The 17,228-nt window shown below is 42.4% G+C and overlaps 1 protein-coding gene across 1 annotated transcript in view; it reads left to right on the forward strand.

Moving 5' to 3' along the window:
- The window catches only part of CCDC33 (coiled-coil domain containing 33), a 154,931-nt gene that overhangs the window by 89,485 nt on the left and 48,218 nt on the right, over positions 1-17,228 (forward strand). The window contains exons 15-18 of the mRNA XM_077264109.1: positions 1,663-1,814; positions 2,531-2,579; positions 8,785-8,980; positions 11,312-11,400. Of these exons, the coding sequence (XP_077120224.1) occupies positions 1,663-1,814; positions 2,531-2,579; positions 8,785-8,980; positions 11,312-11,400 (486 nt within the window). The remainder of the gene's footprint in view (positions 1-1,662; positions 1,815-2,530; positions 2,580-8,784; positions 8,981-11,311; positions 11,401-17,228) is intronic.

Below are 17,228 nucleotides of genomic sequence, written 5' to 3' on the forward strand. Positions count from 1 at the left end.
TTGATAGCCATATGCATATGGATAATGTTACATATAATAATGATGCCATGCCGCTTAATTATAATTACATTTGAGAAGCTTGGAAAGGGAATTATGCAGCCTGAAACCAGAGAACATTTGTTAACTTACATTTTTTTCTTCCCCTTCTCTTTTTTACCAGATCTTTTATTGGTTATTATGTTTTTTTAAATAGGTTTATGGCAAATAATTGTGTTATTTTAGTCTTTAGACTTCCGTCACACAGTTTTTGCACATTTTTTTCTAGATTGAAAAAAAAATACCCTTCTATGATTTTTAGGTATTTCAACAAGTAGTTTTGATATGTACATTCAGGGTGAGAGGGAATTGTAGAGGGGGAGAAAACACATGCATTTTTTGGAGATGCCTATAGGAAGACACATTGACGAAATAGATCATATAGTGTTTTGAAAAAAAACTAAAAAAACCCCTCATGATTAAAAATCACGCCAAATATGTGGAATCATATTTTCCACATTAATATACGGCCAGCAACCACAAAAAAAGTGCAAAAACCACCAGAAAAAAAAACCACACAAAATACTGCATTTTTGCAAAACTACGAGAATGCTGTTTTTTAGATTTTTACTTTTCTGCTTCCACAAAAAAAAATCTACATGCAGATGATTTCTGTTTACATTTATATGGCTTTTTTTTTGCATTTCTGTGTTTTGTTTTTTTTATCATTTTCGCCTAATATAAAAACTATACTAAGTTTTGTTGTTTGGTTTTAAATGATTGCAGACCATAAATGAGTTACCAATATTCTAGAGAGGACATAGCTGTAATCACATCATGATTGTATGTCTGCATGTAATTGTAATAAGTGATGCATCAGCAGAGCGGTTACCAGCCCAGGGTTAGTGGCATTGTCTCCAGACAGACTAGCGTCCATGTCCTGCCCTCTTCCTCATAGCGACAGTTTCCAGGGAGAGTCGGTGTTGTGACAACCTGCATGCACAGTGAAGGTGAAGTCCATGAAGTGTAAGGGGATTTATCATGCTTCAGGAAACTAGTAATGGTGATATGTAATGTCATATTGATGGGCAAGAAGTTACATTTAGAAGACTGCTGTATTGAACATATTTGTATAGATGGACAGGACGGATAGCTCGAGAAGACATAATACTGTGTAAGGAGGGGAGGAATTATAGGAAACATAAGTAAACAAGGAGGAGGACAGGGCGTGGATGTCCTGCCGCATACCAGCGTGCCCTATTGACTGCCCTCCACACTGGCTACTTCACGTAAGGTGAGTAGTATGCGAGCTGCGGTTGCTATTTGGTGAAGGGAGGAGGCTGTGTGTTTGGGTCGGAGTTAGTAGCAACACAGAGTTAAGTGCTGCTGTCTCTCATTAGTACAGGGTTAGGTGCACAGCTATCCTCCTTGCATCACATTCGTGGAGCTTCCACACTTACGTATCAGTATACTCAATATAACACATAGGGTAAAGTGTACACACACACATAGCTGTCAAATCCTGTCACATCGCCAACTTACAGGTTAAGAGGGTCTGCTACTTCTCATGGATGGATAGCTTTTATAGACCATACTCTTCCTCTGTAAGTATGACCATTTGGTATACATTTTATCGCAAGTGATTCTGTGTTCATTTCATTTACTGGTCCTGCTCTTTATTTTTAGCTACAGAAAGACGTACTTCCTCTGCCCTCCTATAATGCTTTGGCTGATATTCTTCCGGACCCATGGGTTCAACAGACAAGGGAACAAAAGACCTCTGATCCAATGGATCGACCAAAACAGTCCAACACAAACCTCGCTCCCCAATACCTGAGGTAAGGCCTAGAAGCCTAATCAGTGATTGCTATGGTTAAGCATCCCTCAGTTTTCTGAAACGCGTAGGTCATGTGGTTCACTCCTTAAAGTTTCTCTGCCTGATATGCTTTTATGATTTGTGTTGATGCTGGACTATGCTCTACTAACTCAGTAAGATCAATCAATGCCTATCAAATCATGACGCCATACTGGGAGTTAAGTGCTCCCATTAGTATCTTAGATGATTGAAGAATGAGTCCTCATTTAGATTTAAAAAAAAAGAATTACTTCTCATCCTCATCTATCTTCTAGATTGTAAGCTCTTGTGACCCTCGCTGCTCTTGTTGAATTGTGAACTGATAGACATTGCATACTGTGGTGGTAACACCTGATATTGTTTGTACATGTGCCCTCAGATTCAGGGAGTGACACAGACAGAAAAGGGTCCTTGTGCAAGAACAATATAAGGGCCCTTTACAGTGCAATAGTTCATTATAAACCTTTTGATGTCTGTGACTAAAGCTGCATGCAGCACTAGAAGTGAGCGTGGGTCCCATATCTCTTGGGCCCCTGTGCAGCTATAGAGGTTGCACTAATGGTGTGTCCACCCCCGCTCTGACTGATAAAGTGCTGCAAAATATGTTGGTGCTATGAAATAAAATTATTATTATTCTTATGATTGTTATTATTATGCCCCAGGGAACATTTGAGTTAAAATATTTCTAATTTCACTTAGCAATAATGTGGTTGAGCCTACGGACGCCGTGATGGAGCATCAAGAACAAGTAAGTGCAGAATCTGTACATATGTGTGTTTTATAATAGCAATAATAAACAGTTTATATCAAATGAAAGCTCTGCTTATCTTGACACATATCTATATTCCCCCTATGCTTCAACACATTGACATGAGGCAGAAGGACTGTTTTTTTTCTGTTATTCTATATCAATTAAATAAGTGCATTTTCCTACTCAATACAGAAATAATCCACACGTGACTTACATTTTCTGTGTCCTTCCTAGCTAAATACAGAACCCGACAGCTTTTAATTACTATAACTGCTATATTAGAAGGAGAATAGCATTGATTCTTAATTGGTAATGTTAGATGCCTTTATGGTGCTGTGATTATTGCAAAATTTATAAAGGCTTTAATTGACGTAAACAATCACTTGGAAGGCTGTCATAAATCATGTGGTTTTTTTTTTTATATTTAACGTAGTTGTAAAAAAAAATAAAAAAAAAAATTTCATCATAATACTCTGTATGCTATATGGAAAGTATAGGATCTCCATCTTCTGGCTGCTATTGGCACTGCAGTCATTTAAAAAAATACTAAGCAGTTAAAGGGGTTGAGAAAAAAGTTAACACCTATTCATGGGGAAAGTCATAACTTCTAGATTGGTGAGGTACCGACCATTGACACCCGCACTTATCAGGAGAACATGGAACTTTTAACCCCCATTCTGTGAAGCAGCAGGATGTATGCTAAACCGTTGCTCCATCCTTTCCTTATCTGGCTGCCAATCACTGTGATTGGCTTTTCTCACAGCCCCATAATGAATAGGGAGGTGGCATTTTGTAATGGGGATAAAGGGAATCACGAAGATTGATGTTCTCTATTGGAGATAAAAATTTTCCTATCTTCCGATCAATGCAATTTCCAACACTGGGACATCCATCAGTTAGAAAGTTATCACCTATCCCGTGAATAGGTTTTAATTGGAAAACCCTTTAAGCACGGTGGTAAAAATAGTTGTGCCACATGCATGCAGCCATGCCATAACACATGTAATAGATGCCCCAGTTCTGCAAGGTAGGCACAATCCTCAGGATAACTTATGTTATGGCCCTGGTAGCAGGTATTCTTCCCTTGGGGTAGTATAGAAGCACACACGAGACAGTCTAGAACAGTAGTAACTTTAAGCCGGCGTCACACTACCATAGAATACGGGCAAGGGCTATGCAAGAAAACATCGCATAGCACTCAGACCAGTGTTAATCTATGGGGCAGCTCACATCACCGTAAATATATTATATATATATATATATATATATATATATATATATATATATATATATATATATAATAGATAGATAGATAGATAGATAGATAGATAGATAGATAGATAGATAGATACAAGAAAAGCCGGCAATTCATCTGCCACGTGGTGTGAAATCACTGCAGGAGCCGACTGGATAGAAGTGATGGATTATATACAGTAAATACATATAGAATAGACAGATTTATAGATGTTTGTGACAAATACAATTAGTACAGTGTGTGCAAATTACTGGACATGTATTTAATTAATAAAAGATTATTTTTCAGAAAAAAATGGCGTGGGCTCCCATGCAATTTTCATAACCAGCAGAGGGGAAGCCGACGGCTGGGGGCCGATGTTGATAGCCTGGGAAGGGGGTAATACCCATGGAGCTTCCCAGGCTATTAATATCAGCTCATAGCTGTATAATTAGCCTTTACTGGCTACCAAAATGGGGGACCACCCCCACAAAAAATGACGTGGAGTCCCCCTATAATTAATAACTAACAAAGGCTATGCAGACAGCTGTGGGCTGTGTTATGACCCCAATGGCAGAGGGTCTCAGAATTTATTACCAAGTCTGCAAACACAAAAAACCAGCTCATAGGGCAGTGGTAACTAGGCTGACCGTATACCTGAACCTAGCACCACAAATAGCAGCAGCCGGGGAACGTACCTACGTTGGTTCTAGACGTCTCGCGCCAGCCGGAGAACTAACTAACCCTAGAAGGGAAAAGATAGACCTTTTTTGCCTCCAGAGAAAAGACCCCAAAAGTTGGATACAAGCCCCCAACAAGTAATAACGGTGAGGTAAGAAGAAAAGACAAACGTAAGGATGAACTAGGTTTTTAGCAAAGAGAGGCCCACTGACTAATAGCAGAATATAGGAAGATGACTTATACGGTCAGCAAAAACCCTATCAAAATTTCCACGCTGGATATTCAAGAACCCCCGAACCGTCTAACGGCACGGGGGGAGAATATCAGCCCCCTAGAGCTTCCAGCTATATCAGGAATCACATTTGGTACAAGCTGGACAGAAATAAGAGCAAATGCAAATAACCAAAAAATAAGGAAGCAGGACTTAGCTTATTTTGCAAGAACCAGGACCAGCAGACAGGAGCAAACAGAAAGGAACTGATTACAACGATGCCAGGCACCAGACTGAAAATCCAGGAAGCTTAAATAGCAACACCCCTAGACTAACGAGCCAGGTGGGTACCTGTCATGGTTCCCAATGGCAAGGAAACGTCAGAGAACTTAAACTACAGACTAGCTCCTGGGAGATGGAATCTCGAGCTGACCGTGAGCTAAACCTACCACACAACTAACAGTGGCCGGGTGGCGTACCTACGTTTTATCCCTAGACGCCTAGCGCCAGCCGGAGGACTAACTAACCCTAATAGAGGAAAAGACAGACCTGGCTTACCTCTAGGGAAATTCCCCCAAAAAGGAGACAGAAGCCCCCCACATATATTGGCGGTGAGTTCAGAGGAAAAGACATACGTAGTATGAAGGTAGGTTCAGCAAAGCGAGGTCCGCTTACTAGATAGCAAGAAGATACAATAGGGAACTTCACGGTCAGCTGAAAACCCTATTAAAATACCATCCCGAAATTACTTTAAGACTCATGTGTCAACTCATGACACCGGAGTGGCAATTTCGGCCCACAAGAGCTTCCAGCTACAGAAAAATAACATAACTGTGAACTGGAACAAAAATGCAAAACAAACTTAGGACTAAGAGTCCAACTTAGCTGATAGTAGTCTAGAAGCAGGAACATGCAACAGAAAGGCTCTGGTTACATTGATGGCCGGCACTAGAATAACTGAGCAGCAAGGCTAAATAGGATACACCCATATCCAGATGGAAACAGGTGAACAGAGAAAGTGACGCACACAAGTCCAGTACCACCAGTGACCACCGGGGGAGCCCAAAAACCAAATTCACAACAGGTACCAAGCTAGAGAAAGAAGCTCAAAGTGTCATGTCGCTAGTAAACACAAGAGGGAGCCAAAAAGTCCAATTCACAACAGGGCTGATGTTAATAGTCTAGGAAGGGGCCATGGATACTGGCCCTCCCAGGCTAAAATCATCAGCTCTCAGCCGCCCCAGAAAGGGCGCATCTCTAAGATGTGCCAATTCTGCCACTTAGCGCCTCTCTTCCCACTTGTTCTGTAGCAGTGGCAAGTGGGGTGGTAGTTGGGCGGTGCTGATGTCACCTTTGCATTGTCAGGTAACATCAAGCCCCGAGGTTAGTAATGGAGAGGCTTCAATAATATGCCCCCATTACTAGCCCCATAGTCACATTGTAAGAAAACACATATACCCAGAAAAAAGTCCTTTAATTGAAAGAAAGACACTGACTCCTTTTAATATTCTTAATTAAACCATACTTACGACCTCGCTCGCGCCGTCATCACATAGGTGAAGTGAGTTCATTGGCCGTGAACTCGCAGGACCTGTCAGACGGCACCGCGAGCAGGTGAACTTTCCATGCTCGCGGTGCCCTCAGAGAGGGAATAGCAGTTCACAGAGAGAAACTGAGCACATGGTGCTCAGTTTCTCTGCTGGATGACAGGCAGCATGGTTGCATCATGCAGTCTGCCATCTAGATGTAGCAGAGCTGAACATGTCGTGGGACAAATGGATTAAAAGCATCTCTGTGGAAAAGTGAAGAATATTGTTGTTTGTTTTTTTTACCTCTTTTACAGATGACGAGGGCATTGGGGGAATGGGCGAGGTCATAAGTAAGGTTTAATTGAGAATATTAAAGGAGTCTGTGTCTTTCTTTCATCACTGACTTGGCCCTGTATTGGATCTCCTCATACCTAACAGACCTGACATTCAGTGTCTCCCACTCACACACCATGTCCTCACATCACCCCCGATCTGTCGGTGTCCCCCAAAGTACAGTCCTAGGCCCCCTACTCTTCTCCAAAACAGAATTCATCATCTTTCCACCATTTCACTCACCCCACCAACAGACCTATCCATCAAAGTCAATGGCTTCCAACTCTCCCCAGTACCTTGACTGATCTTTCCATCAAACCACACATCCAAGCCCTTTCCACTTCCTGATGATTCCAGCTCAAAAATATCTATTGGATCCGCACATTCCTGAACCAAGACTCTGCAAAAAACTAGCGCATGCCCTCAGCATCTCCCGCCTCGACTACTGCAACCTCCTGCTTTGTGGCCTCCACTCTAACACTCTTGCACCCCTCCATTCTATCCTAACTCCGTTGCCTGACTAATCCACCCAACCCCCCGCTATTCCCTGGCCTCTCCTCACTGTCAATTGGTTCACTGGCTCCCAGTTGCCCAGGGACTTCAGTTCAAAACCCTAACCTTGGCATACAAAGCCATATACAACCTGTCTAATACATACATCTGTGATCTAGTCTCTCAGTACTTACCTGCACGCAACCTCCGATCTTCATAAGATCTCCTTCTCTACTCCCCTCTTATCTCCTCTTCCCTCAATCGCATACAAGCTTTCTCCCGCGCATCCCCCCTACTCTAGATTTCTCTACCCAAACATAACAGACTCTCGCCTACAGTGGAAACCTTCAAAAGGAACTTGAAGACCTACCTCTTCCGACAAGCCTACAACCTACTGTAACCCCCTATCCACCATACCGCTGCACAACCAACTCTACCCTCACCTACTATATCCTCACCCATCCCTTGTAGATTGTGATACCTCGTGGGCAGGTTCCTCTCTCCTCCTGTTTCAGTTAGTGACTCGTTTGGTTCAAGATTATTGTATTTGATTTGTTATGTATACCCCTTTTCACATGTAAAGCGCCATGGAATAAATGGCACTAAAATAATAAATGATAACCCTAAAGGCCCCGTCTCACATAGCGAGATCGCTAGCGAGATCGCTGCTGAGTCACAAGTTTTGTGACGCAACAGCGACCTTAGTAGCGATCTCGCTATGTGTGACACGTACCAGCGATCAGGCCCCTGCTGTGAGATCGCTGGTCGTGTCGGAATGGCCTGGACCTTTTTTTGGTCGCTGAGGTACCGCTGACATCGCTGAATCGGTGTGTGTGACACCGATCCAGCGATGTCTTAACTGGTAACCAGGGTAAACATCGGGTTACTAAGCGCAGGGCCGCGCTTAGTAACCCGATGTCTACCCTGGTTACCAGCGTAAATGTAAAAAAAACAAACACTACATACTCACCATCTGATGTCCGTCAGGTCCCTTGCCGTCTGCTTCCTGCTCTGACTGAGTGCCGCCGTACAGCGAGAGCACAGCACAGCAGTGACGTCACCGCTGCGCTCTGCTCTCACTGTACGGCGGCACTCAGTCAGAGCAGGAAGCAGACGGCAAGGGACCTGACGGACACCGAAAGGCGAGTATGTACTGTTTGTTTTTTTTGGTAACCAGGGTAAACATCGGGTTACTAAGCGCGGCCCTGCGCTTAGTAACCCGATGTTTACCCTGGTTACCCGGGTGCTGCAGGGGGACTTCGGCATCGTTGAAGACAGTTTCAACGATGCCGAAGTCGTTCCCCTGATCGTTGGTCGCTGGAGAGAGCTGTCTGTGTGACAGCTCCCCAGCGACCACACAGCGACTTACCAACGATCACGGCCAGGTCGTATCGCTGGTCGTGATCGTTGGTAAATCGCTATGTGTGCCGGGGCCTTAATATACTGGATGTATAGGTGCAATGTTTGCTTCTGTATAGTGTCTCCATAAGTTGCATATTTTCCTATAAGATTTATATGGCAGCGATTCTTAAGATTCACATAACATGAAATCAAAACATGCTTGTGTACATTAATTAACCTTTTAAGAAAAAAACATTGGGGTCTCTGTGCCTTTTTCAAGTGTGCACAAATGATTCTATTGCACTTTTCTAAATTTATTACAGAGCCTTCATCAGTGTATCATAAATCACAATTAAACCCTTTGCTTTTTCTCGCCATAAGGAGCTGGCAAACTATCGCCTTGCCATGCAACGTATGGCAGATGACATCATTGCCCTACGACGCCAGATGAGTGGACTAGAAGCAGAAAACAGTGCTCTGCGAAGTGAACGTAGTCTGAATCAGGATGCAGGACGCAGTCTTTTAAGCGACGCAGACATTGATGTCATGACCAAGGCTGAGCTTGCAGACCGACTTGGTGAGAAAACACATTCTGAATCATTATTGATCTAGTTCTATGTAGTCATTGGTAAGACCTTATTCATATGTCCGTGATTATTCTCAGGTCCACAAAATAGGACATTCTTTCATCAGTGTGCTGAATCTGTTTTAAATCTGTTTTTTGTCCACGTGTACATTTCTACCATCTATGTGTCATCCGCTTTTCTAACATGCAAAGAAAAAAACTGGTGGAGGTTTCCCAAGCTCTCTTAAAGGGAATATGTCAATAGGATCGTCCCACCTATGCCATCTAGATGGGTATGTAGGTCATACGAAACTGAATAAAATTATACCTTGATATCTGTGATCCGATGTTTTATTCCAGATAAATCCACGTTTTTCTTATATGTAAATGACCTCTTCCAGGCTATGGGGAGGACGCTGCCTGAAAGATAACTCAGACCCAAGAGATTATTTTACATAAAAAGGGTGTTACCAGAGTGAGACAAGTAACTAACATGGAATAGGACAAATAACCTTTGTCTTCTTACAAACACATATTTTGCTTGTCCCTGAGCTCTGCTGTATTGTAACAATATTGCAAACCTGTCTGCCTGTGAGCTGAAAGCTGAAGCTCAGAGGAACCTGCAGATGTGTCAGGTATAATCACACACAGCTCTCCTGTGAGATCAGGAGAGCAGAGAGCGACCATTATATATCACACTGGTAACCATTACACATCACACTGGTAATGCTCCCATTATGTAAAATAAGCTCGGAGGCAGAGTTATCTTCCAGGCAGAGTTGTCCCATAGCCTGGAAAAGAACATTTATATAAAAGTGATAAAAGATGATTTATCAACAACAAGGCATCTGATATGAGACATACAGGGATAACTTTTCTCATTACATAACCTGATTGCCCATATTAATAGTTTAGATAAAGAAAATGTGTCACCACATTTGACCTAACAACCAGTTGGTGAAAAACAGACAGCACACGGATGCTACGTGGTCGGCACGTGTGACATCCTTTCTTTTCGTTCATCCAGGCACTTGAATGGGAGAGACTGATCCACAAATTGAACCAAAGAAAAATATGTCTCTGTTTATTTTGTGTGGACTATCGATAAGCAAAAAAAATCCTGATATATGAAAAGACCTATGGAACTTAATGCATCTGTGTGTTGTCCAATAAAAAAATGGACAACACAGGGATGACAAACACTGATGTGTAAGTAAGGCCTGGATTTCCTGAGTAGTTCTTGAAGCGATGGCCAGGGGACCACCACAGTGCAGGAAGACTACAGTACACAAGATGAGGTTCAAACAACAAAGGGTAGATTTATTGGAAGGCAAAGAATGAAGTGGATGAGGAAGATGCAAACATGGGTATGCAATGGCAAAAGATAAATGTCACACAAGAAAATGCAAACAATAAACAAAGAATAATGCTACTCTACGTATAACCTCCCTGGCCTTTACTAAGCAGGCCTCACGGCTGCCGTGTTCTGACTATTGAAGCCTACACTAGGCCCTGACATGTGCACAAAACAGGAACAAACTTACGGTGATGTTGGGGACTCAGATCCAGTCCCGGAGGGCCCCCAGCAGTCTAGTACGGTGGTGCGCATAGCTTTCTGCCAGCTCCGTGAAACGTGGTCTTCTCCTTTCTTCGGGGTCCTGGAGGTGCTCCTAGAAACTGTAAATCCCTTTCTCGGTATCTTCGTGGCTTCTCAAACTCACACAGGACAGCCACTCTTGCTGCACCCGGAAAAGTCTGTCAAATTTCACAAGTCCCCTCCGTTAAAGGCTGTGGGTCCTCTCTTGCAGCAAACAGCACAAAGTTCTCTCTCCAGCAGCTTCAATTCTCACACGCTGATCAGGCTCCACCCCCACCCTCTGCTCAGTCCAGTTCATTCACACAGTCTATTGCAGGGGAGAAGCAGAACATTCCATCACGCCAGACAAGGGGGTGCAGTCTCTTAAAGTGACAGCGTGTTCCTTACTGTCCATAACAGCACCACCCTCTTACATTCTCATGGCAAGTAAAAGAAAACAAACTATGTACAGATGTGGAGGTACTGAATACTGTGCCACCCACCAGCATGGTGCAAATCCAAAATACAGTATAATCATTATAATGTAAAAAAAAAGATTTACAAGCAATGGATGTTTCTGTCTATTGCTATTTTATACAAACATCTCTTGGATCATCAACAATACATCTACAATACAGACCAATTGCCAAATGACAAGTATCGGGGAAGTCCTTATCAATTAAAATTGCTTAATCTCTGATATTCACCGCAAATGACATGAAGAGAATCCAAGTATAATGGAATCCAATGTCCTTTTTTTCTTATAGTGACTATAAAGCAAAAACTGGCAAGTGAAACATCAGAGCTCCGCAGCATGAGAGACCGGATTCAGCAAATGCAGAATGAATTAGTAAGGGTGAGTATTATATTACAAGAGTATCAGGAAGGAAGGCCAAAGTACATTGGGGCCGATTGACTGTTGTAGCACATACTCGCGATATACTAGTCTTGATGGAGTAGAAGAGACGTTGAATTCATTAAGAGGAGCATGCCAATTAATTAATTTGCTGCCTCTTTTGAGTGGTGTACACATTTGTGCGCCACGCCAGAAAATCAACTTCAGTTGAGGATTTGAGTAGCATATCTGGCATTAATTATGCTTCCACATTCCATAAATCGGACAAGTGACATCGCCCTGTCACAGCTGGTCCTCAGCTATGCTCATTTTGGCGGAGCTGATCGAAAGTGGAGTGAATATGCCAATAGTTGCAGTTTTTTCACAACTCCGTGCCTACAGACTTACCTCCTCAGCTAATAAAACCCCTTCAATATTTTTCATGCAGCTCATCTGATGCCCTGTCTACTCTTCATATAAGTTAAATGGCCACTTGCATCCTCTATGCACAATGTGCTCTGAAAGTCTGAGACAACTCATTCTCTGGTCGATTTAAGTGCAGGGGTCAGTGTCTCACACTACCAAAAAATAGTTTGCATAGTCTAGTGTGTGGCACCCCCATCCCTCCTTTTAGATGGACTAGCCCAGACAGGGCTGAACTAGCCATCTGGAAAAGCTGATGCCTGCACTGGGCCTCTCTGTCATTCGATGTTTCCAGATATATTCCGCAGTGCAGGTATCACAGCCCCACCCCTTCTCCCATGTGACCTTCTTTTCTTCCAAATCACGTTAGGCATGTTAAGGATGAAACCAGTCAGCATGTTCATTATCTGCAGCCAGCCAGGTTACCATGAGCAGGAGCAGGCTGAAGAGCATCAGTACGTTTACTGCTTTTACTACAGTCAATCCACCAGTATGGCTAGTCAGTAGTGATGAGCGACCACTGAAATGCTCGGGTACTCGTTACTTCAGTCGAACAAATCGTAATGCTTGGGTGCTCGACCTGAGTAACGAGCATAATGGAAGTCAATGGGAATCTTGAGCACGGAGGTCTGGAGGGGGTCTAAAAATTGCTGAATATGATGTGAATAGTGCTGAAATGGTATAGGAACAGCATGTGGAAGACCCCTGGAAGCATCTCTAAATCCCAGGTTGGTGCTGAGAACAATATTGTCAGAATATTATGCCACTTTAACTGACTGACACTAAAACGTACAAAACCACACTTAAAATGCGAAAAAAAAATGCTCCTCCACATCTTGGGCTATGTTCACATGCACTGTTTTTGCTGCATTTTTTCACGTTTGCATTGCTTTCCATGGTGAAAAAAAACATTCAATGGGAAATGTAATGTTATCATTCTAATAACTTATCTGGCCATGTGGTGTATGAGACATGATCAGACACATTGAAAGACACACATTTTTTTTTTCATTGCCATCATCCGGCCATCACTATTTGTAGAGGGCCAGCAGATGGCCCTTTCTATTGTTAGAGGGTCAGCAGGTGTCTTGTGGACTTATGAGACCAAGATAGAGTTTATTGGTAAAGCACATAATTCTACTGTTTACTGTAAATGGAATGAGGCATACAAATAAAAGAACACAGTAGTTACAGTCAAACATGGTGGAGATTCGGGGGCGTGGCCAGCGCTACTACCGAGAAGACGTCAGGATAGTGAGCTCCCAGCTCAGGTGGCCTATGTCAGCGAATATAATAAGCTTAAGCACCGGATTTCTACAACCAAGGATACTGGAACTTTCGTGGAGCCAGTGGGTACAGCGTAGAAATGTATAAAGGCAGAAAAACCACTCCAAAAGTGGACAAATCGGCACCCCCGAGCTCAATCCGGAGACATCAAGATGGCGCCGATCAGGATACTAAGAAGAACCCGAACACAGAAAGAGGAAGTCCCTCCTCTCCTTTGCAGTCTCAAACCAAAAGACACGCAGACTTCAAATCTAAAAATAAAGGAGAGGCAGACCGGGAGAGGCTCGACAACTTAATAACTAAGGCAAGTACCTCCAAAGCCCAGAAAGTAATCAGCCCGAGCCCTAGGCAGAGTTCCCGCGAGAAGAACGCCGCCCACGAGATCTGCCATCACAGAAATGGCAAACCCGGATACTCCACAAGCTCTCCTCGTTATATAGCGAAATCTCCGAGGGAGCAGCCGATGTCCAGCGCTAAGGACCGCAGAGAGTCCCCTCATATGAGCGCCGGGATGCTGGGAAACAAATCCACCGTTTCCCAGCCTAAAATCATCAGCCCGACACAGGCTGCACACTCCCGCTCGAGGTCGCGCGGTCGTTCACATGATCGGTCGCGGACCCGTGAGATTAATGCTTATGCATCTTATAGTGATGTTGGGAGTGGTCTCGTCCGCGTTCTGCGCTCATCAGCTAAAAAGATTGTCCCCAACATGTCTGAGCGCTTGCGGAACCTGCCCAACACCCTTCTATCCCCGATCAGAGCATCATCTTCCTGCCCAAATGTCTCTCTGATCTCGGATCTGCCGCTTTCACCCATATCAGCGGTAACAATAGCAATGAATGTGCAGACACCTACATCCATTCAACATCACGAGGAATTACTAGAATGCAACAAAGATATGCCAGGGTGCTCATCTAGTGACACTTCTCCACAGACTAAGTCACCTAATATCTCCCCCTCGACTCTTCAGGCTAATGCACAAGCCACTGTACAATCCAATCCAGATCTACTGAAAGCGTTATATGCTGTGGAGGCTTCCTCAGCTAACGCCTCAGAGAAATTTATTAAAGATATGATATGCATACTTGCGCAATCCTTCCAAGACAAACTTTATTCAGATAGACAAGCCCTACAAAAAAATATTGATGAATTGGGGGACAGAGTGGACCACCTGGAAAAAAAAATGGGCGAATTGGTCACATCACATAACTCACTCATAGACTCGCATTATGCTCTGGAGGAAGAGGTAGTTTTCCTCAAATCCAGACAAACAGAACACGAAGACAGGAGCCGCAGAAATAACCTTAAATTTCGTGGGATTCCTGAAAGCATAAAAGACAAAGACCTAAATGACCATACTGTCAACATACTGAAAAATATACTTCCTCGTGCCTCTAGAGAAGATCTGCTAATAGAGAGAATTCACCGTCTTCCAAAATCAAAATATGCCCCGGAAAGGGCTCCTCGAGATGTGATAGCCTTTTTTCACTATTTTACTGTAAAAGAAGAGATCCTGAAGAGAAGCAGACAAACCCCACTGTCTAAACCCCACGAGAAAGTAAAAATTTTTGCAGACTTTTCCAGGGCCACCTTACAAAAAAGAAGGGATCTATTCAACGTAACAGACCATCTGAGAAAGAACAAGGTCCTATACAGATGGGGATTTCCCACAAAACTTCTAGTAATGAGAGACGGTGTTACCTTCGCTCTTACAGATGTCAAAAATGCGGAGAGATTTATACAGGATCTTGGGTTACCCCCCCTTCAAGGCCCAGATCATAGGGAAAACACCAGGAAGCCTGCAAAACATCTCTCCACGGTGCATAACTTTCGCAGGGTATAATTCTATACATAGGTCATCCTGATTACTTGGCCAATTTATTACCCCCACTTGCTAAATGAGCCGTTGCTCTCTTAGCCCCACACTTTTTAGTGTGCTTCTTCAGTTTTGTATTAGTTTTTATGCGTTTATTATTGTTTACTTTTATGCAGGTTCACTTTATGGAGATCGTCCTCGCTGGTTCATATTGCTCTGGGATTCGTTTTCTCATGAGTCAATGCCCCAGAACTCATTGAACAGATACCAGAATACTTTATGGATATATACCAGTCGGGTTTTGGGTAATCATATTTATCCAGTTATTGATGTATATTTTATGCATTTCTTTGTACATAATCATATATGGATTTAAAAATATTATCCTACAATGTAAATGGCCTAAATCTTCCATACAAGAGATTCACGGTATGGAGAGAGGCTATTGGCCTTAAAGCGGATATTATTATGCTACAGGAGACCCACCTTCTGAGTGAAGATAACGGCAGATTTAAACATAAGAAATACCCAACAATCTTCTTTGCCAATAGTACAAAGAAAAAAGCGGGGGTGGCAATTGCCCTACACGCGGACTTGCAATTTAAACAAACTGCTGTCCTTCAAGACCCAGGGGGAAGATATCTAGCTATATCTGGTATAATTGGGGGTAATTCCATTACCATAGTTAATACTTATGTCCCCAACACTAGACAGATAGGGTTCCTAAACAGTTTTAAAAGAAAACTAGAATCTTTTAGCATAGGGCATGTAATTTGGGGAGGGGACTTTAACTTAATTGTAGACCCCCTACTAGACTGCTCAGTAACACTTTCTTCTCACAAAACAAGAAACCTAAAACATTGGCTTAAAGGGACAAGTCTACATGATAGTTGTAGACTAATAAATGCTTCCTCTAGAGAATACACGCATTTTTCCCCTCAACACAAATCTTTCAGTAGAATAGATTATATCCTAACTAGTTTGTCTTTAGTAGACTCATATTCAAAATTCCACACCGGTCCCATAACTTGGTCGGACCACGCCCCAATTTTATTAACGTTACATATGCCAACAAAAGAGAACACTATGTTTAACTGGAAGATGAATAAATTTCTTATTAATTCTAAAGAAAACTCAGACTTGATTGAGCTTGCCTTGAAAGACTATTTTAAATTAAATGACACTAATGATATCTGCCCTGAGATACTCTGGTTGGCTCATAAGTGTACAATAAGAGGAGCAATGATCCAAGTAGGGGCCAAACTAAAAAGGTTGAGGAATGCAAAACAATCAGAACTTATTGATAAAATTGATAAACTAGAAGAAAACGCACAGTCAGACCCCACCTTTAATAAATTCAACGAATTAAATCTAGCGAGAATGGAACTGAGAAATCTACTTATTTCTCAGTATGAAAGAAAAAGATTAATTCTAAAAGCAGGCTATTTCACCAATAACAATAAACCCTCTAAAATTATGGCAAACAAATTTAAACCTATACGTGCCCAGAAGTCAATAGACAAAATAGCCCTCCCCTCAGGTAAAGTAGTTTATAAGCCAAAGGACATAGCCAAAGAATTTGAAACTTTCTATAAAACATTATATAACCTAAAAGACCAAAAAGAATTTATTGCCCCCACTAAAGTGGACATTAAAAAATTCTTGGACAAAATAAACATCAAAGCCTTCTCTGAAGAGCAAAAAGAATTTCTGGATACTCCTTTCACAAAGGAGGAATTATCTAGAACCATAAAAAAAACTAGTAAAAATAAGACACCCGGTCCCGATGGTCTTCCTATCGAATATTATCAACACTACCAAGAAATACTCATTCCATATTTAACTAGGACCTTAGAGTACATAAGACAAAATGGAAAATGCAGAGAAGATATGCTTCGAGCCCAAATAACTGTTATCCCGAAACCCGATAAAGACCCAAGTAAATTAGAAAATTATAGACCCATTTCCCTGCTTAATGCAGATATAAAATTATATGCTAAGATGATAGCTGATAGGATACAGGACATATTGCCAGAGATTGTTCATCCAGACCAGGTGGGTTTCATAAAAGGTCGACAAACGGCCGATAGTACTAGAAAATTGATTCACCTTATGTCTCGCTGCGGTCGGTTGCGGATTCCCAGTCTGTTTGTCACACTTGACGCAGAGAAAGCTTTCGACAGACTGAACTGGGAATTCGCGTTCGATGTTCTTCGAAGAATGAACTTTAGCACTTCTTTTATTACGGCTGTTAAGACCTTGTACTCTTGTCCTTCCGCCACAGTTGTAGTCAACAACACACAATCAGACAGATTCACTATAA

This window comes from Ranitomeya variabilis, chromosome 5, assembly GCF_051348905.1.
Source record: "Ranitomeya variabilis isolate aRanVar5 chromosome 5, aRanVar5.hap1, whole genome shotgun sequence".
NCBI lineage: Eukaryota > Metazoa > Chordata > Amphibia > Anura > Dendrobatidae > Ranitomeya > Ranitomeya variabilis.